This window comes from Pseudorca crassidens, chromosome 3 (assembly GCF_039906515.1).
Source record: "Pseudorca crassidens isolate mPseCra1 chromosome 3, mPseCra1.hap1, whole genome shotgun sequence".
NCBI lineage: Eukaryota > Metazoa > Chordata > Mammalia > Artiodactyla > Delphinidae > Pseudorca > Pseudorca crassidens.
This window is the reverse complement of record NC_090298.1, coordinates 114939213-114960785: the sequence shown is the minus strand read 5'-3', so window position 1 is coordinate 114960785 and position 21573 is coordinate 114939213. Positions and strand designations below refer to the sequence as shown.

The 21573-nt window shown below is 43.6% G+C and overlaps 1 protein-coding gene across 3 annotated transcripts in view; it reads left to right on the top strand.

The window, feature by feature from the left end:
• Positions 1-8317: 8317 nt before the first annotated feature.
• Positions 8318-21573, top strand: part of KLHL3 (kelch like family member 3) — a 110182-nt gene continuing 96926 nt past the window's right edge. For 2 of the 3 annotated variants that reach the window (XM_067731827.1, XM_067731828.1), the window contains exons 1-2: positions 8361-8931; positions 20572-20691. In XM_067731827.1, the coding sequence (XP_067587928.1) occupies positions 8876-8931; positions 20572-20691 (176 nt within the window). In that variant the 5' untranslated portion in view covers positions 8361-8875. Of the gene's footprint in view, positions 8932-20571; positions 20692-21573 lie in introns of all 3 variants that reach the window. The other variant, XM_067731826.1, reaches the window with a different exon arrangement.

Sequence of the window (21573 nt, the reverse complement as noted above, 5' to 3'; positions counted from 1 at the left end):
GCATTCTATTCTTGTAGAATTTATGTGGCAGCTTCCTGGTACAACCCATCACATAGACAGAGTAAGATATTCAGGGAGACTGAATTATAAGCATGCAGTCGTATGAAGGCAGAGAGTGACCAGAATGTCTGAGCATACTTTCTCATGGGTTTTACATTACTTTAACCATGTGCCTGCCTCAGTTCTCTGTACCTGCTAGATGGGCAGACCTGACCTCACCCATATACGCATCCCTGTATTCTTGACTTTGGGGCTATGTCTCATCTGTATTTTACCTCTTCATGTAAAAAACAGCTCAGCTTTCTTTGTAACCAGAATGGAAAGGACTAGAGAGATGAGACAGGGGCAGCAGATAGAGGACCGATGCAGTCAATTTAAAGTTGCAAGTACCTATGAAAAAGTTGTAAGTAGGAATTAATACTTATTCTTGAAGGAAGCAGATTTTTGAACCTTGCCTAAGCCATTGATGTAGTCATTAGGTTTTGCTTTTCTCATAAAGATATGCACATATTTACCAGCAGAGGGCACCAGTTGCAGGTTGAAGATTAGAGAGAGGATGGAATTCTTAGGGGGACCCGGAAAGACAAGTGTTTGCGATGTGCTGGCCTGTGTGAAGCACCCTGCTTGCTGCTATAGTTGGTCTGGCTTTTCTTTGACTCACCCGGGGTCCAGTGATGTGCCTCCAGCTTTCCTCAAGAGCAATCTGTGGCTAGGCCTGCTTGGTAAGCTAAGGGACCAGAGGAATCCAGCGTTAAGGACTTTATAATAGTAGGTGTTGGGAGCCTTGGATGCCAGCTTGTGTTAATATCTTTAGGGGTTCAAATGCTGTTGTTTCCCATTTTCAGGTGAGGTGGAGAGGGCATTAGGCCAGGCATCTGAGGATTTGGTCCCACGCCCCACTTGGCCACCAACTCACTGAGTGATCTTGAGCCAGTTGCTTTCTCTCTCTCAGCCTCAGCTGGCTTTTCTCTAAAATGAAGGTAGTAAGATAGGGGTAGTGCCTGCCAAGCACAGTAGTTAGTAATGGTCTCTGAGGTCAGGGAGACCTGGGCTCAAACCTATAGGGCTGTGGTCAAGTCCTTATAAGTCTCAGAACCTCAGTTTCCTCACATTTATTTGTTTATATATGTTCCAGTCGAGCTTATATTTACTGCATTACTTTTGAAAAGAAAAACATTTTTCTTTTTACCTTTTGACCCCCTTCACCCATTTCTCCCTCCCCCAACCCCCTGCCTCTAGCAACCACCAATCTCTTTTTTTTTTTTTTTTTTTGCGGTACGCGGGCCTCTCACTGTTGTGGCCTCTCCCGTTGTGGAGCACAGGCTCCGGATGCTCAGGCTCAGTGGCCATGGCTCACGGGCCCAGCCGCTCCGCGGCATGTGGGATCTTCCCGGACCGGGGCATGAACCCGTGTCCCCTGCATCGGCAGGCGGACTCTCAACCACTGCACCACCAGGGAAGCCCCCAATCTCTTTTCTGTATCTGTGAGATTTTTTTTTAATTAAAAAAATTTTCTAGATTCCACATATGAGAGATCATACAGTATTTGTCTTTCTCTAACTTATTACACTTAGTATAATGCCCTCGATGTCCATCCATGTTGTCACAAATGGCAGCATTTTAATGTTCTTTATGGCTATATAATATCGCTCTGGGTGTGTATGTGTGTGTGTGTGTGTGTGTGTATCATCTTTGTCCATTCATCCATAGATGGACATTTAAGTTGTTTCCATATCTGGGCTGTTGTAAATAATGCTGCAATGATCATGGGGGTACATACATCTTTTTGAGTTAGTGTTTTCATTTTTTTTTTTTTTTTAAGAATCAATTTATTTTTGGTTGCACTGGGTCTTCGTTGCTGCGCGGGCTTTCTCTGGTTGCGGCGAGCAGGGGCTACTCTTCGTTGAGGTGTGTACGCTTCTCATGTGGTGGCTTCTCTTGTTGTGGAGCACGGGCTCTAGGCATGCGGGCTTCAGTGGTTGTGACACGTGGGCTCAGTAGTTGTGGCTCTTGGGGTCTAGAGCGCAGTCTCAGTAGTTGTGGCACATGGGCTTAGTTGCTCTGCGGCATGTGGGATCTTCCCAGACCAGGGTTCGAACCCGTGTCCCCTGCATTGGCAGGCGGATTCTTAACCACTGCACCACCAGGGAAATCCCTCGTTTTCTTCAGATATGTACCCAGAAGTGGAATTACTGGATCATGTGGTAGTTCCATTTTTAATTTTTTGATAAACCTCCATACTGTTTTCCATATTGGCTGCACCAGTTTAAATTCCCACCATCAGTGTACAAGTGTTCCCTTTTTTCCATCTCCTCACCAACACTTGCTGCTTATCTTTTTTTAAAAAATTTTAATAGATCTTTATTATATAATTGCTTCACAATACTGTATTAGTTGATGTTACACAACAAAGCAAATCAGCCATATGCATACACATGTCCCCATATCCCCTCCCTGTTGAGCCTCCCTCCCACCCTCCCTATCCCACCCCTCTAGGTCATCGCAAAGCACTGAGCCGATCTTCCTGTGCTATGCTGCTGCTTCCCACCAGCCAACTATTTTACACTCGGTAGTGTATATATGTCAATGCTACTCTCACTTCACCCTTCGCCCTCCCACCCCATGTCCTCAAGTCTGTTTTCTATGTCTACCTCTTTATTCCTGCCCTGCAACTAGGTTCATCAGTACCATTCTTATCTTTTTGGTATAGCCTTTCTGATCGGTGTGAGGTGGTATCTCATTGTGGCTTTGATTTGCGTTTTCATGATGATGCATGATTTCCATGATGTTGAGCATCTTTTCATGTGCCTGTGGGTCATCTGTATGTTTTCTTTGGAAAAACATCTATTCATATGTTCTGCCCATCTTTTTTGTTTTTTTTCGGTATGCGGGCCTGTCACTGTTGTGGCCTCTCCCGTTGCGGAGCACAGGCTCTGGATGCTCAGACTCAGTGGCCATGGCTCACGGGCCCAGCCGCTCCGTGGCATGTGGGATCTTCCCAGACCGGGGCACGATCCCCGTGTCCCCTGCATCGGCAGGTGGACTCTCAACCACTGCGCCACCAGGGAAGCCCCATACTGTTTTAATTAGTATAGCTTTGTAATATAGTTTGAAATCAAGGCGTTTGATGGCTTGGCTTTGTTCTTCCTTCTCAAGATAGCTTTGGATATTTGGGGATTTTTTGTAGTTCCATACAAATTTTAGGATAATTTGTTCTATTTCAAATATTAGGATAATTTGTTCTATTTCTGTAAAAAAATGCCATTGAAATTTTGATAGAGAGTGCATAAAATCTGTGGATTGCTTTGGGTAGTATGAACATTTTAACAATATTGATTCTTCCAATCTACGAGCATAGAATATCTTTCCATTCATTTGTGTCTTCTCCAATTTCTTTCATTAATGTCTTGTAGTTTTCAATATACAGGTCTTTCACCTCCTTGGTTAAATTCATTCCTAGATATTTTGGGTTTTTTTGGATGCAACTGTAAATGTGGTCTTTTTCCATATTTCTCTTTCTGATACTTCGTTATTAGTGTATAGAAATGCAATAGAGTTTTGTGTACCGATTTTGTATCGTGCAACTTTACTGAATTTATTAATTCTAACAGAGGAGGGAACTCTACTAAACTCATTTTAGGAGGCCAGCATTAACCTCTTACCAAAACCAGATAAGGACACCACAAGAAAAATATTATAGGCCAATATTCCTAATGAACATAGATGTAAAAATTCTCAACAAAATAATAACGCATTGAATGCAGCAATATATTTAAAGGATCATGCACCATAATCAAGTGGGATTTATTCCAGGATTGCAAGGATGGTTCAACATCTTCAAATCAATCATTGTGGAACACCACATTAACAACACGAAGGATAAAAATCATATGATCATTTCAATAGAAGCAGAAAAAGCATTTGACAAAATTCAGCATCCATTTATGATAATAACTTTTAACAGAGTGGGTATAGAGAGAACGTACCTCAATATAATAAAGGCCATATATTTTCATATTCAAAGGTGAAAAGCTGGAAGTTTTTCCTCTAAGATCAGGAACGAGACAAGGATGCCCACTCTCACCACTTTTATTCAACATAGTATTGGAAGTCCTAGCCAAAGCAATTAGGCAAGAAAAAAGTAAAAAGCATCCAAGTTGGAAAGGAAGAATTAAAACTATCATTATTTGCAGATGACATGATATTATATATAGAAAACCCTAAAGACTCTCTCAAAAAATTGTCACAACTAATAAAATTCGGTGAAGTTGCAAGATAAAAAGTCAATATACAAAAATCTGTTTCATTTCTGTACACCTCACATTTAAAACAGGGATTATAGTCCCTTCTCACAGGGTTGTTGTGAGGATTAAATGAGAGGGGTATATGTATAGTCTTGAGTACAGAGTCTGGCCCAGAGTAAAATGTTAAGGGATGGGAGCTGTTATTACTATTCAGGGGATGTTATCTTAAGTCCAAGGAGATGAGGGACATGAAGAACTTTGTGAGCTTTAAAGTGCAACACAGATGCCACAGGTAATTATTGTCTTGAATATGTTCAGGGCATGGGTTCTTCTACTTCACGGGAGGAGTCCTGAGGGAAGCCAAGCATCTCTCTGGATAATATGCTGTTCTCTTTACCTTTTGACTTTTTTGGACCTCAAATTCCTTTTCATTTTCTGCCTGGCTTCCTGTGCTGGGGCATGCTAAGCAGCTACAGGGGGAGTCTACTCTCATCAAGTGGTCCAGAATCTGAGGGAAAGTTTTGGTGATACAGGTGTGGGTGGGTCTTGATTTAGCTTTGGTCTTGCCTGGCTCTTGGTGGCCTGTTGGTAATAGTGACCACTGAATGGCTCTAGGAGAGGCCCAGGGCTGGGCTTCCTGGCACAAGTTACCCTGGTTGACTTTCTTCTTGACCTCAAAACTAAGGACTCACAGAGCTATAGTTTGGTAGCATTGGCATAGGCAATGCAAATAATAGCTGCTAATGGTTACTCAGTGCCTATTACAGGCCAGGCTCTCTGCTAAGTGCTTTATAGTCTTGAAACCTAACAACACTGCGAGGTAGGTACTATTATTATCTTCTTTTTATAGATGAGGAAATTGAGACTTGTAAAGTACATTGCTAAGGGTCATGTTTCTGGTAAGTATATTCAGACCCTGGTCTGTCTGATTCTATTGGTCTGAGCTCTTTTCTTTGTGGTCTTTCCATTTACCTGTGTATTAGAGTCACCTATGAAGTTCACTAAAATTCCTGCTCCTTGGGCCCCAATTCTGTAGGTGTGTGGTAGAGCCTGGTACTGTAGTATTTTCTTTCTCCCAGATTTATTGAGGTATAATTTGCGTAAAATAAAATTCACCCACTAAAGTGTCTAGTTTGATAAAATGTAGTAGTTGTGTACAATTGTGTAAGTATCATCACAGTCAAGATATGGAACACTTCCATAACCCTGAAAAGTTTCCTTGCATCTTTTGATCCTTTGATGCCTACAATTTTAACCCACTGGGCAGATGGTTCTGATGCAGGTGTGGGGCTACTGTATGTGTTATGGTGCCTGCACATGTGAGGAACTGAGGCTCCGGAGAAGCAGGATAAAAGCAAGAAAAGAAGAAAAAGACACTTAGAAGGAAGAATGATGGGCCTTGCTACCTCCAGATAAGCTGTGCTGTACAGGCTCCTTGTAGAGAGATGGGGTGTGGAGAAGAGAACTCTCTAGACCAAACCCACTTAAAAGTTTTTTCTCCTCACATGGCTTCTTCCTCAGCCACATAGAGCTGGAGGATGCTGAACAAAGTTGGTGTACATGGCTGGGTAAATTGCTCTGGGATGGAGAGGTGGGTACTATTGGTAAGCTGTGGGAGAAGCTTTGGGTATGGGGAGGAGGGCTAGCAAGGAGGTGATACACTACATCTGGGAATTCAAGGATGGGACCTCTTCCTCCAGGTAGAGATTACTTTGGTTCCTCTGACTTTCCTCTACTGCAAGAATCCAATAGTGACTCTCCTTAATCTGAAGTCCAGTTAGGAAAGTTAGCCTAGAGCAAGCAGGTTCAGGCTGTGGCCCAGAGAACACTTGGATAATAATGTAGAAAGTGTAAAGTGTAGCTCTGATAGTAGAGAAGATTTAGGTGGCAACTTTGTGCCAGGAGTCTGGAGGCTTTGATTCTTGGTTCAGCTCTGACCCTGGTTTTGCCTTTCTTTTCTCAATGTCCTTCTCTAGGTAGTCTCTGTTCAGCTTACTTCTCATGGATAGAATGGGGAATAAAGTGAGCAGGTGGTAGCACTATGGTTTCAACACATACGTTGTAGTGATGTTGGTTAGCTTGGCAAAAGTAGGTTGCAAAGGAAATTGTGTAAAAATTTTATACTGGCTCTTAATAGTTGTATTGTAAAACCTGAATATGCTCAGCCTTTCAGTATTTTCTGATCTTTAAAAATTTTCTCTCTGGTTTGTTAGATGTGACAGTTCTCCCTTTTTTTTTTTTAATAAACAGGATTATTTATTTAAAAAAATATTTGTTTTATTTATTTATTGGCTGCGTCGGGTCTTAGTTGTCGCACATGGGGTCTTTATTGAGGCATGTGGGATCTTTTTTCCTTATAGCCCGTGGTCTGCTTGGTTTGTCTCTCTAGTTGTGGTGCACAGTCTTCTCTCTAGTTGTGGTGTGAGGGTTTTCTCTCTCTAGCTGTGGCGCGCAGGCTCCAGGGCACGTGGGCTCTCTCGTTGAGGCGTGCAAGCTCAGTAGTTGTGGCATGTGGGCTTAGTTGCCCTGCAGCACGTGGGATCTTAGTTCCCTGACTAGGGATTGAACCCGCATCCCCTGCATTGGAAGGCGGATTCTTTACCACTGGACACCAGAGGAGTCTCCCCCCGTCCTTTCCTATATGGTGAAGTTGTGAAAGAGGGTATGAAGTTGTGAGAGACTCATTCTCATGTCCCTTTTATGAATCACCCACTCGTCTTCCTGGTGGATGTCTGCACTCTGGCACGGATTCTGGGATTCAGTTTCCTTATTTGTGATGTTCAGCTTCTGGTCCCTGTGATTCACCTCAAGAGGAAATATCTGGAGCAGTGCCACAAAGCTGATTAGAAGAGGAAAGGGCAGAGGGAGAAAGATAGGAGGGGTATTGTTGTGAAAGGAAGAAGTTGTGATACAGGGCTGTAGGTTGTAAATAAAATCACCCGAGCCTCTTCTCACTTGAGAAAGAATGAGTTTGGGTAGTGGCCTAATGGCCTCATCTAAGAGGACATTGCGGTGTCAAGGGCGGGGGGTTATTTTTAAGAGTAACACATTAGCCACTTTGAGTTCAGGAGGCTGTATAAAGTTTAAGTTACTCTTAGTTTCTGTTACCTCAGTGTCCAACCTCCCTCCCTGGTTTCAGGGCTTTCTGGCAGTGAAGACATTTATCAGGTCAAAATTATAACTATAATAGGTTTACTAAGCATCCCACATACTTTCACATACATCACGTTATCCTCCCTGAAGCCCTCTCAAAACATTGGAGTCCAGTAAAAATTTCTTCTTAAACAATCTTACAGATTACTCTAATGAGGAGAAAAATGGAACATTTAAGACATTTTTAGCATCATGTGATTTTAGAGCCAAAAGGGACTCTAGAGTCTGACCCTATGTTATGGATGAGGGGCTGAGGTCCAGAGTGGAGAAAAGACTTACTGAAAGTCGCTCAACCAGCTAGTGGCAGTACGGGTCCTGAAAAGCACAGATGTGACCCAGAGAATTCCCAGAATATAGATGCTCATGTATGATTTTTCTGAGGCATCAAGGAAGCTTCTTAACCCATTTTTGTGGCTAACCAAACACCAGTGGCTGATTGCCATTCCCATTTCCTCTACGTCCCTTGACTGTGGCTATGAGGTACAGACTGGCCTCCAGCGTGCCCCAGGATTATGTGTTTGCATTAGGTGGGTCAAAATTGAGGCTCAGCAACTAGAGATTACAGGGTGCGAGAGATCTGTGGGTGCAGATAGGGATTCAGTGGGAGACTTACTGGTTGGAGCCACAGCTTAAGTTAAATTTCAACACGACAGACTTTAAGAAGGTACTTTAGGGCTGTGCTGTAGAACTTGTGGTCTTTTGGTATGGCCTGGGGAAATAAATGTACGTGGTACCATTGTGGTGGTTTTACTGCAGTTTAGCCTCTTGTAGTAAAATAGTATTTGTTTCAGTTCCCTTTTTCTAATTTCTCTCTGCGTTCTTCTCAGTTCTGTCAGGCTCTTTTGCCCTAACTTCTCTCCATCTGTCAGACTCTCAGAGCTGCTGTAGATTTTGGGAGGAGGAATTGGAAAATGAGATGTGACCTACAAGTCAATTTCCCCAGGTGGATAAAGTCCACTGTAAGCCACAGCGGGGCCTCCTCATTCCAGCAATCTGACCAGGCTGACGAACTCGTAGTCTGTGGGGGCAGGGGAGGAGGTGGGGGCCCGTATTTCTTGGGCTAGTGAGGAACTGCCTGAGTCTTTTCAGTCTAGGCAGAGGAGGCAGGAGGCACTGGGGTGGGCTAGTCGCCTGGGCTGGGGATGCCTGGGCAGATGTGGAAGCGGCTGGAAAGGTGGCACTGTACTTGGGTTGCTGGCGCTGCGCTGTTCCTAGGAGACGGAGGAGCAGCAAGCCTGTGGGGGAGGGGGAGCAAGTGGGTTGCTGCTTTTAGCAGCTGAAAGGGCTGCAGGGAGCTCTGGGTAAGACATTTTCTGCTGCTGCTGCTTCTGCGGTAGAAGCTGCCGCGAGTAAGTCAGAGGAAGGAGGATCAAGAGGGGAGGAGGCTTCATTTGCAGCCATGCTGAATCACTGTTGCTGATCAGATCTCCCGCTGGTTGGCTGGGAGAAACGAGAACAGGGCTAGGATCCTCCAGTGCATGCACAGCTCAGCGGCTGCCACCCTGGCTGGGCCTCACACAATGGACGGTGAAAGGTATGTTATGTATAAGTGTGTGCGTGCACGCACGCGCGCGCGTGCGCGCGCCTGAGTGTGTACGTGTGTGTGTGTGTGTGTGTGTGTGTGTGTGTTTGTGTGCGCTCGCGGTGCAGCCACCAGCTTTGCGCTGGCATTGGTTAGACAGGGTTGGAAGACCTGGTCACTGATGGATCCCAGCGGGCAGCAGAGTCAGAGCAGGAAAGCCCCTTTCCCCAGAGATCTGGCTTCCACAGAGGCGGGTCTGGGTTTGCTGGGCAGCGGAGCACCCTGAAAGATGGGACTTCCTGGCTGGTGTTCGGGAATAGTTTCAGCACGGGCTGAATCAGGCTGTTTCAAGGAGGCGTTTCCCTTTCCTGGCTGCTTTCCCGGGGTGGTTTTTCTTGGGTGGGGGGTTTTTGGTATCATAGCAGGTCTGGCCTGACATAGAGTGCTTGCATTTTCACTCTGAAGTGCTCAAGTTGTCAACACGCATGCCAAGCTGATGTCTTTCCTTACTCTGTGTGTGTGTGTGTGTGTGTGTGTGTGTGTGTGTACCTGTATACACACACAAGTTCAAGTGAGAAGGAGAGAAATCCATTCAGGTGACACTTGCTCTGAACTGACTTCCATTTGCATTGAAAAATTTACAAATTATACTGGAAGTTATATTCTTTAGAGAAACTCTTGCTCCTTCCATCAGGAGTTTCTTTATGAAATAGAAGTTAACAGATGGAAATTTAAGTATTTCTGTTGAGCTGGATCTAACTAGAGAGGGATTGTTTCCTGGCAGGCACATGCATTTTAATAAATTTTAAGCTGTTATCTGAGGATCTGATTCTTTCATCGTGAAGTTGCTCAGTGTGGTGCAGGGGCGGGTCATTCCTCTGTGTGCTAAAACGTCCCCTCTTCATTCTGTGGGTCTGCGGCTGGTAGAGAACAAGGCTTGCCATTTTCCTTGAGGTGAGAAGACTGCAAGAGCGGTCAGGCCATGGCAGTGGACAGCCGAGGAGGGAGGGCTGCTGCTCTGAGTTGCCAGTTTGATTCAGATGGTAACCAGCTGGTTAAATGATAACAGGTTCCACTAAGTCAACACTGGAGAGCACCTCAGTACACTTTCTTTTGCATGGATTGTCCCAAATCTTGCCCCATCTCATGGGGCAGAATGATGTCATTAAACATCTCTAGACCCCAATAGAACTGGCATGATTGTTTGGTGTCCTCTTGTCTGAAGAGGCCCCCAGGGATTGTGTTTCTTGATGTGACTCCCAGGAAGAGATTGGGACATTTTAGACTGAGTGTGGTGCTGGTACAGCCTCTCCTTGAGTGCCCTTTGCAACAGGAGCTTAGTGTTGGACTCTGTGTGGCCACTGGCCGACAGAGCATCTGAAAGCCTGCTTCCTTGGGACAGAGGTGCACAGTGTCCCCACCTTCTCTTATTGGTCTGGTAGCCAACAGAGGGCAGCAGTGATGTGAATGGAGCTTTAGAGATTCTTGATTTGCTTACATATTGGGGCTGAAAGGTCCATTTCAAACTAGCAGCAGCAGATCAAAGTACTGCTTCCCAAGCATTTTGGGGTACTTATTGTGTTCTCAGTTTTGTGTTCAGAAATGTAATGAGTCCTTGCCCCCAGGAGCTCTCTTGTTCTTCAACACTCTGGTGCTTCTCAACTGGGATAGCTGATGTCTTTGGCATTACAATACCTAGTTTTCACACATGTTCTTTTAGTTTTTCCTATCAAAGGCAGAGAAATCTAAACCTTGCAGCTTCCAGTGTTCACCAGGTCACCAAGCTCACTACCTTTTGTTCCCACTCCAAGACCAGCTTACCCTGCCAGGCATTCAAGTCTTGTGAAATCTGGCTCCAGTCTCCATTCCCAGTGCTCACCCATACTGCTACCAAGAGATCTGTGGGTCTCTTTTGTGATCACCCATCCTGTACAGTACTCCATCCAGTCTCAGATCCTTAGCTTCCAGAGTTTGTTTTTGCCTGGAATGCCTTTTGCTTCTACTTTTCCAAAAGTTATTCATCTATCAAGGCTGTTTTAAAATTCCACTTTGTCTTGGAAACCTAAGCTTTTCTGGTTCTGGCAGATGTTCCTGCTAATTCCAATTCCATAGTTGGGTACTGAATAATAGGCCCACCCACAAGATGTTTCTGTGCTTTTGTTTCCTATAAGTCCCCAAACTGGGAGATCGGTCCTCAAGGGCAAGGATGCTGCCTATATCTCTGAATACTCCACATTAACTACTGTGTGGCTGCACACATAGTAGGCGTTAGATAATTATTTGCTGATTAGCTGATAACTTTTGTGGGAAGCTCTGATAACTAAAAAGGAAGCTTATGAGAGAGGTGATTGAAACCTTTGGCCAATAGGTTCATCCTTGGATATCAGCCTTATTATCTCAGCACGGGTAATTGACCCCATGGAATGCTTTGAGGTGGGGGCAGAAGAGGGGGAAGTAGCCTTGTTTCACAAGTTCCCTGGGAAACTCAGGGCCAGAGAAGCTGAGTGACTGGCCTAGGATCACATGTCAGACCTTTGGGGACTGGAGGGATCCTGAGTCTGGTTCTTCCACACTGAACCCGCTGAAGCTTAATTGGGGCTGTTTTTAAGCATTAAAAATGTTCAGCCTAGAGATTTCTGATGAACAATTTTCTTCCTTTGTCATAAGGGTACGAAAATCATGGGCTTTGGGGTAACACAGAGCTTGCAGTAAATCGATTTCATAAACTGTATGACCTTGAGTGTGTCACATTTTTTCAGAATTAATTTTTCTTTTCAGTGTAGAGAGACCGTTTCCATATCTCATAGAGTTGTTGTGAAGATCAAAGGAGGCAATTGAGTAAGTTTTTCAGGCACAGCGTGAGCACTCAGTAAATGGTAGTTGCTGTTATTGTTGGTGTTCATCTATTGCCCTGTTGTACTCCATGGTTTGTGCTTGGATAGTACCCAGGGCTTATTTTAGGGCCTTCCTATATTTATAATCCAAAGAAGATTTTGTGGGACCGTTCCCATGAGAAAATTAGAGAGATCTTATCAGGTCATCATCTCCCATCCACCTAAACTTGTCTCCTCACAGTAAGATACCACACAGGGTGTGGCACTTCCTCTTGTAGGATTCACCAGCACCTACCTTTGTCCTCCTTTTTATAGACACCCTGAGGCATCTGGATGCTTTAGTGGTTTGGAACCATGAACTGGATACTCCTTTGTTCAGGCCAAAATCTTAAGAAGAAACTGAATTTACACTCACCTTTGCAGTATCCCCTAAGCGCTCTAGCTCTCTACAGGACCTTCTGATGCCAAGTTTCCCATCTCCCTCTGTGAAGAATCATTGTGCCTTGATCAGTCAGAGGAAGATGACTTTGTCTTCTGTTTTGCATAGGAAAAGGGTCTCCAGCTTTCAGCCACTACAGTGATAAAGTGTGTGTGTGTGTGTGTGTGTGTGTATAGAGCAGATAGACATTGAAAATGACAGTAGCTCTGGCTACTGGGACTTAAGTTCTGGAAATCAGCCTTGTGGATGGATTACAATAAATTCCCAACTTATATGAGGTACCTAGAATGGTCAAATTCATAGAGGCAGAAAGTAGAATGGTGGTTGCCAGGGGCTGGGGAGAGAGAAAAATGGGGAGTTATTGCTTAATAGGCATGGAGTTTCAACTTGGGGAAATGAAAAAGTTCTGGAAATGCATGGTTGCACAAGAACATAAATGTACTTAAAGCCTCTGAATTACACTCTTAAAAATGGTTAAAATGGTAAATTTCAAGTTACATATATTTTACCACAGTTACAAAAATTTACAGGCAAAGTCTCTGGCATATCCACAAGAATTGCAGAGAACCACAACTTTTGGAAGAAACATCACAAAAAGGGGAAGTTGGTTGTCCATTTTTCTTAAAATTGTGGTGGTTTTCTTCATCAGAAGCGTCGGGATGCCCGTGATTGTGAGGGGCATGGTGCGCCCAGCAGTGTGCTGTGAACTTGTGTGAGCAGTCCTCAGAGGGAGAATGGCTCGTCCTTATGGAGGAGAGCCTGCTCCTGGAACTCCAAGAATTTATCTTTCCATTCTTGATCAGGAACAGATAGAGCATATTTTTTGAAAGAACATGACATACACAGCCAATGCTCTCCAAACGCTGAGTTTTGCAGTGCCAGGTGTAACACTGGCAAGACCTAGGGAAGAGCAAATGTTCAGTGTCCTAGCCTTTCTCTTTTCCTGTCAGCCCTCTCCCACCCCTAGAAAGCATGGGTGGAAACTTCTGTAGAAATTTTTCGGCATCACTGCTGCCTGAAGCATATGTGCATTTCAACCATGATAAATGAAACCAAATTTTCCATTTTGGAAATACCTTTTGGTGAAGCAAGGTTTTCAACTGCAAGAAAACAAAGTCAGTTGAAAGAAACCTCTTGATTTCCCCACACCCAGATTTGGGTTTTTAGGCTTCTCCTTCTTGCTACGTTTTAGATTGTTAAGACACATCCTGACAAGAACATTTTGGGGTAAGTTTTCTAAAGCAAGTGTTTTATTTGATGAAATTTGCCATTGTAGAATGACCTAAATTTTTTCAAATTCTGGATAAACCCTAAAACTAGGTTAGACTTAAAAAAGCATTAATGTACTATGTAAAAAATAACTTGAACATGTTTTGTTCTTAGATATTTTTTTCCCTATCAAATAAGTTCAATGGTTGTCAAGTTAGAAATCTAACTTTTTATAATTTAAAAGGATTTTCAGACTCTCGGCCCAACTTTCCTGGACTTTTCTTTTTAACTTGTGAAAGTCTATTGTAGCCTCTATCAAAACCACACACATGGAAGAGCTCAGCTCTCCTAGTCAAACCAAATAGAAGCTTAGCTTCCAAAAATGCCACATAATGAGACTGCGTTTTCTTTTAGCCTTTCTCTCTCCTTGTCTCATTCTATCTGTCCGAACTCAAGTGTTTCTCTTATGTTTTACATTTTTTATGCAGCCCGCTTAAGAGATTTCCCCCTTGGTTTTGAAGGAAGCTATCTGTGAATTGGACTCCTAGGAATGTGATTAGTAACATACCTGTTCTTGAGCTTGTTTATGAAGGAGCACATTATAAGAATGGCAGCAGCTGCTGGCCAGCTTTGATGCATCATGACGGGCTTGTGTGGAAATTCTAAGTTCCGTATAATTAATAATATCAACTCCCGTACGTAATGCAGTTCCCCACAATCAGTGGAGTGAAACAGTGCTATGTCACAGGTCCTAGGAGATTCAGTCTTTTTCATTTAGCCTGGTTTGGCCATACCATGAAGAACCTCAGAGAGTGGATCATAAGGATTGAGCTCCCATTGGCCGATGGGCTGTGGACATTATCCCAAGTCAGTGGACATTGCTATTAAGAGCATAGACCCTGGAGTCAGACCTGGGTTTGAGTGTCAGTTCTCTACTTAGTAGTTATGTGGGACTTTTGGACAAGTTTTATCTCAGTGCCTCGGGAGATAATACCTCATAGGGTTGTTCTGAAGATAAAATGAGATAGTAGAGGTAAAGTAAGCTTTCAGTAAATGTTAACTGTTACTGTTACCCAGGAGCTGTAGCTTACTGATACATATCTTCTCTGTGTCCATGTGTCCCGTTGCAGGGAATCAGCTGCTGCTGTGAATTGAGGTGGCACTGTGAAAGTGCAGGAGAATATGGAGCTCTATAGCAGCGTGTGTGTAGGGGGTGTTTCTTGATGACAGGACTGCACCATCACACCCTGAATCCTGCAGCCTGGGTGTCTTCAAGTGCCAGGTCCTTCATTCATCCAGATGCAGACATCTAAATTTGGTCATTTTGGCCTTGAACTTTAGGATTGAGAAATAAGCTAGATCTGCAGTTTGCCCAGAGCCTGGTAGGTTCTGAAATCCTCTCTTGTCAGTTTCCTTTGCTCCCAGACTTGGAGAAGTGGAGTCATGCTGATGAACTCATCATGACTGAGGTACAGCAGTCAGAGTGTCACTTTATTAATTTGTGATGAACAGTATTACTGGCACAACGTTCCTGAGAGCCTGCTACCACTTTCTTGCTTCCTGAAGGAGAACCATGGGGGAGGCCAACTTGATCAAGAGGCTCCATTGCGAGCTGGGGACTGAGTTAGGGCATTTGAGTGTTTATAGGTTTCAAGTTCCACAACAGGGATCTGACCTGAGGCTGAACCAAATGATTGTCTGATGATTAAATCGTATCTTTCATGGATAGTGTTGGATGAGCTGGACCAAGGGCTTTCTCAGTCTGATTTTTTTCAATTTCCCTTTCTAAAAGACATTTTTGTTGAGGGATTTTAATGCATTCGGCATAGTCTTAACTCCGACTCAGAGTTGTGCTGCCCTCTTTAGGTGACTTTGACTCTCTTTATTGTGTCTCATCTATAGCCTGACCATAACGTGCTTGGGCTCTGTGTGTGTGGCCCACGCTGCCTGAACTTTATTTGCATCTCTTGAAGACTTGTAGTGGGGATGCAGTCTTTAACCCTCAGCAGTGTTTCTTAGACTCCCATTTCCTCTCCTCCCCATTCTCTCACACCCTGGACGCTCTGGAGCTCCTCGTTTGGCACATCCCCCAAACACTTCTGCACAATTGGATGCTCAGCGGTTTTTATGTCTCCTGCTTTGCTGACATGCCTTCTACTGTCCTTTCCTTTCCATTATTGCCTGGATTTTCCTTAGTGATGGAAAGAGCCTGAGAACTGACACAGTAAGCGGCAACCCTTCTTGCTTTCTTCCTTCTACTCTAGTTGAGTCTGGCTTTCTCTTCTCCACCCGCCTCCACATCCTCCTGATACTGTATCACCAATGCAGGGGACTAGACTGGCTAAGGATGCCCCTCCCCTCCCCCCAGTACCTCCTATGGGGAGGAGGGTGGGGGAAGTTGAGAGGGATAAAGCTATAATTACTTTAATGAGGGGATGTGAGGAAAGATGGAATAATTGACCGTTATACCTCATTTACTTATCCATCCATTCAGTTACTCAGTAATCATTTATTGAGCACATGTCATGTGCCAGAGGCTAAGACTATAGAGGGAAATAAGGCACGAGCCTGGTTCTCATGGAGCTCAAAATCTAGGGTGGGCAGTGGTGTGCAAGAGCCAGCACTCACCCACTTGCTGGAGCTGCTTGTTAAATTTTTAAGAATTTTGTGAGTCAGTTATTAAATACAGCCCTTATTAAAAATTAAATTATGTAACTTACTAATAAATTATATTAAAAACAAGTATAGTACAGACTCATCACTTTCTAATTATTTTGCTAATATCTATGCCCTTTAGATTATGTCTATTATACTTGTGTAGTGGAAGTACTATATGGTGGTATAATGCACATCTCTTCCCAACTCCATGTGTTCAGTGAGATCCCATTGGTGGCTTGAAATCTGCCATGGTGGAGGTATTTACACCAAGGAAACTGGCAAATGTTACAAACCAGGGCTCCCTTCTTTGTAACCAGCTCTTACACATTTACCAGCACACATTCTGTGGGGGAGAGAAGAAGTAAGAGGAGACAGAGAAGTAAGAGGTCACTACAGTATAATACAGAGGGAAGTACAGAGTACTGCGGGAACACAGAAGAGGGGAAGTTAGTCCAGGGTAGTGGAGGATGATAGAGAAGGCCTTCAGCAAGAAGTCTGAAGCGCTGGTGGGAATGAGCTAGACATAGGGGACAGTGGGTGGGGATAGGGCAAAGAGCCTGGTTTATTAAGGCAATTGTGAGTATTTTAGTACCTCAGTAACAAGAAGTCTTCAGGACAACGATGAGATTATGCAGGGCCAGGATGGGTCTCTGAGGCTTATTCTGGATGCAGTGAGGAACCAGTGAGATGTTTCACATAGAACGTGCCATGCGCACAATGACATTCTGTAAAGATCATTCTGGAGTCTGTGAGGAAGTTACTGTAGTAGCCCAGGTGAGAGATCTTGATGGCCTGGACTGAAGTCGTGGTAGCAGTGACCGTGAGAAGGGAATGAGGTGGAGAGATAGTAAAGGACCTAGGACCGATGGGACTTGTGGTTATATGAGAAGTGAGAGAGAGAGAGGGAGGGAAGAAGATATCAAGGATGATATCCCAGTTTCTTGGATAGGTGAGTGGGTAGTTGGTTATACCTCTGGGATCGAGAATATAGATAGAAGAGTAGGCTTGAGGGAGGGTGGGGAGCATAAGTTGAGTATAAGTTACTGTGAATATCTAAGTAGCGGAGTTGATTCAGACACTGGATATATGGCTCTGGACTTTAGAGGAGAGGGGAGGGTGGGAGAAAAGGCTGTGGGAGGTTGCGTGCCATGAAGAGGGCCTGATGTTTAGAGTTTATGTATTTTTATGTATAACTTCTATAATTAATAGTTTGTGTGTATTGATTTGTAGTTTAACTCTGAAGACCAGCTCTACTTTCATTTTTTTAAATTGTTGGGTTGGGGGCAGTGGTTGGGGCAGACCATCCGTTTCTGCTGTGCTCTCTACCACTGTGGGGACAGTGAGAGGTCTTCAGATCAGAGTTCATTGATGAGAACGATGTAATGAAGACCTGCTGTGGGCATGGCCCTATGCTGGGAAGGCTAGGCCGTATGAGAGTCCTTGGACACACAGTCCTTGCTCACCAGGAATGTCAAATCTAGCATGAGGGGGCTGGGTGGCTAAATATGTGCTATGAAAAGGTACTCAAACACAGGTCAGTGTCCTATGTGCCAACTGAGTTACAGGCCAGAAATACTACAGTGGTTTAAGGAAGGCAGAGATCACTTAGGGCTGAAGTATTCAAAGGGCTTCATAGAGGAGGCAAAACTTAACTCACTGGACCATTCTGGAAGTCTGGAAAGTGCAAAGTCCAACACAACAAGGGAGAGCAAGCTTCCCAGTTACTAGTCACAGTGGAGGTTGTTGTCAGTGCTTCCAAAATGGCTCTGTTTGGTCTACATCTCTTCCATATATGTAAAATAGAACTAATAATTTCTGTCCCCTGGGCTTTTATGAGCTCTAATCTTATTAGTTCTCTGTCAGAAACCTTCAGTTGTTCCTGATCAGTACCAGATTATGTTTTCTCTTCCTGTCTTTTAAGTCTCTCTACAGTTTGAAGACAACATTTGTAGTGAATATTTGTGCAGTGTTTTACAGTTTCTAAATTTACTCCAGGAATGCAAGTATAGTGTAGTATTAGAAAATATATGTCATATACGACATTGAAAGATTAAAGGGAAAAATACGTATGATCATCTCATTAGATTCACAAAAACATTTGATAAAATTCAGTTTAACTTTATGATTAAAAAATAAAACACAAGGGAGTTTTCTTAATTTGATAAAGGCCATCTGCAGAAATCCTAAAATTAACACACAGTGAGGAAACACTACAAACATCTTTTTTAAAAGCAGGAAGATGACAGGAATATTCATTAGCACACTTTATGTTCAACATTCTGTGATATATGACTAAAGGTGGCATAACAGGTGAGTGGGAAAAAGAAGTATTCAATAAATGGAACTTACAGGAAAAAATTAGATCCATTATTTAATATAGTGACATAAAAATCAACATCAGATAAAATAAGGGCTTAAATATCAAAAGCAAAAATGTTAAACCTTTGGTATAAAATAGAAATTTATATCTGTCTGGCATGGAGTAGGGAAGGACACTAACTACAAAAGAAATTATACTTGTGGGTTTTTTTTTTTTTTTTGCGGTACGCGGGCCTCTCACTGTTGTGGCCTCTCCCGTTGCGGAGCACAGGCTCTGGACGCGCAGGCCCAGCGGCCACGGCTCACGGGCCCAGCCGCACCGCGGCATGCGGGATCTTCCCGGACCGGGGCATGAACACGTGTCCCCCGCATCGGCAGGTGGACTCTCAACCACTGCGCCACCAGGGAAGCCCAACTTGTGGGATTTTTAATATGAAGTTTTTTATCTTTACTGGGTTCTCCCCTTCCTTGATAACATTCTCTGTTTTGAGATTTTCTTCACCTTTTTAAACACATGATTCTAATCATCTGTCTTGATATTTATCATACTGTGCTCAACTAACTTCTTTGCACCCTGAATGCAGGCAGTCCCCAAGTTCAGAGGTCTGTAGCTTACATTTTCATGCTGAAGTGAAAGTGGGAAGGAAGCCAGAAGAGGCATCTGTCCTGGTCAGACAAGCTGTGGGTCTGGCATGCTGGTTATATTGGAATGTTTCAGTGGTTACCAATCCCAGTGTGAAATTGAGAGAGACTCTCAGGTCTCCGGAACTTTTTCTTAACCATAGCAACGCCTGTCTTGAGCCAGTTTGCAAGACTAGGTGGTAGCATCAACGGAGGCCCACTAGGGGAAGGCAAAGGAAGCTACTCTCAGTGTCTTAGAGTTGGAGTGAACTGTGGGTCCCCAAATCTACACAAGTGGAGAAGGTTCTGTTTTTCTACTAGCAAAGCAGAGCTTAACCTGGTCCAAAGAGACCTAACTCCAATGTCCTGGACTTGACTTGGAGCTGAATAGTTTTACCAGTTTGGGGAGAAGGTCCTTTCCTTGCTCATTTTTTGGATTCTTCTTTCCCACCCCACCATCAAGTTGAGACTTGTTGCTCAGGAGTGATTGGGCATCTGGCTGGCATCCCATAGGAATTTGAGTGTTTTGTCTTTGGTATAGAGGGCTTTGAGATTATGGGTGGCTCTTGCTAGTCACCACCTGCTCATTTAGGCCACATAGCTAGTCTTTATATAACAATTACAATCCCTTGTCTTTCTATGGGATTATGGTTTCGCCAAAGCTTTCACTCTTGTGCCACTGTTCTCCACGCTGTAGCCAATGTGATCTTTCTAAAGCACAAATGTGTTCACCTACTTCCTGCTCCACTTCTTTGCTTAAAACTCTGATGGCTTCTCATTGTTTTAGAATGAAATCCAAACTCCTTAGCTTTGTTTATGACACTTAAAAGACTGATCAGTCTTCTAGGCTTTTCTCTTGATACTCTTCGTTTTACTGAACTTCCAGTGCTTTGAACATACTTGACTCCTTTTCTCTGGGTCTTTGTTCATATTGTTTCCTCTGCTGTTTCCCATCGTCCTTTTTACCTGGCTAATTTCTGCTCTTCCTTAAGACTTCTGTTTTTCCTCAGCTTCTAGTAAGTTTTTCCTTAACCTGCCAGCACTGGGATAGTTGCCTATCCTTTGTGCTTCTGAGAAATGTTTTCCTGGCTTTCTCTGTCACTGAACTCTAAGCTTTGTGAAAGCAAGGTCTGTGATTTCCTTATTGTTGTGTTTCTCTTGAATTTAAATACAGTGCTTGGCACATAGTAAACTCCTTTAAATGTTCGTTGAATGAACCAACATCCCTGTGAAGTGAGTGGTGTAGTGCTTAATCTCTCCTCACCCCCTACCCTTTTAGGGATGGAAAGATGGAGGATAAGGACCTCCCACAAAGTTACACCTGTGCTTGATGGAAGAAGCTGAGCTCGGATCTGAGGGGTACATTTTCTGAGGGGTGCATTTTGCACTGGAAGATCCTGAAGAAATTCCTGACCCAGTGATTTCCTTCCCTGCTGGGTCTGTGGTGAAGAGAACAGGCTGACAGAGATGCCCCTGGTGGGTGGGCAAATGCACGGGTTTGTGGCAGTTGGATGAACGAGTTTACCAACATGTGATCCTCTCTTTCCCTTCCCACTCCCTTCCTGTTCACAGCATCAAGCTGAGCTCCCAGCCCCCAATACAGGCTGGGGATGACGAAAAGAACCAGAGGACGATTACTGTCAACCCTGCCCACATGGGGAAGGCGTTCAAGGTTATGAATGAACTGCGGAGGTACTTTTCCTATTTTGCTCGTGCCCTTTTGGAAGGAACTTGCTGGGTGAGCATCATCAGGGACTGAGAACAGAGGTCAGAACACCACCAACTAGTGAAGTCTGACTCTTCCTCACCCACACTTGTCACTTGGCTTTCCCTTTCAAACTCTGATAGAGACAGAATGGCTTCCTCAAATTTCTCTCTTTCCTTTGTATTTATTTAACACCTATTGTTTCAGTGCTTAATCACTGGGGAAAAAAATCCATTTTGGTTACAGCAGTTCTGTTCATAAACTTGATTTCCAACTGAACCAGCTGCATGAAGGCCAGTAATAGAATGATTGCAACACCTACACACAACTGCAGATTAAAGATTGTGGATGCCAGGCATTTTATTTGGGCCTCCCTCTCTCATGCTTTGGTCTGAACTTTTGGCTTTGTCAAGACAACCACATGAATGGAAGAATACCTAGCTTCTAAAATGCAGTTTAACTCTATAAAGAGAGAAATGAAATGCAGAAGCACTCATCCTCACTGAGCTAAACAGTGAGCGGTGTGCAGGCTATTTGTAATACCAATGTGCATGTTTGCTGAGCTTTTTTGCAAGACAGGTTCAGGGCACTGAACATGTTTTTCTGTACGAAGGCTGTGCATACAATCTCTTCTTTATCAGAGAGCTCAGAAGCTTCCTTTGCCCATGGCATTATTAGTTATCTTTTTTATTGAAATACAATAAATTATTGATTTACAATGTTGTGATAGTTTCAGGTGTACAGCAAAGTGATTCAGTTATATATATATATTCTTTTTCAGATTCTTTTCCATTATAGATTATTACAAGATATTGAATATAGTTCCATGTGCTGTACAGTAAATCTTGTTTATCTATTTTATATATAGT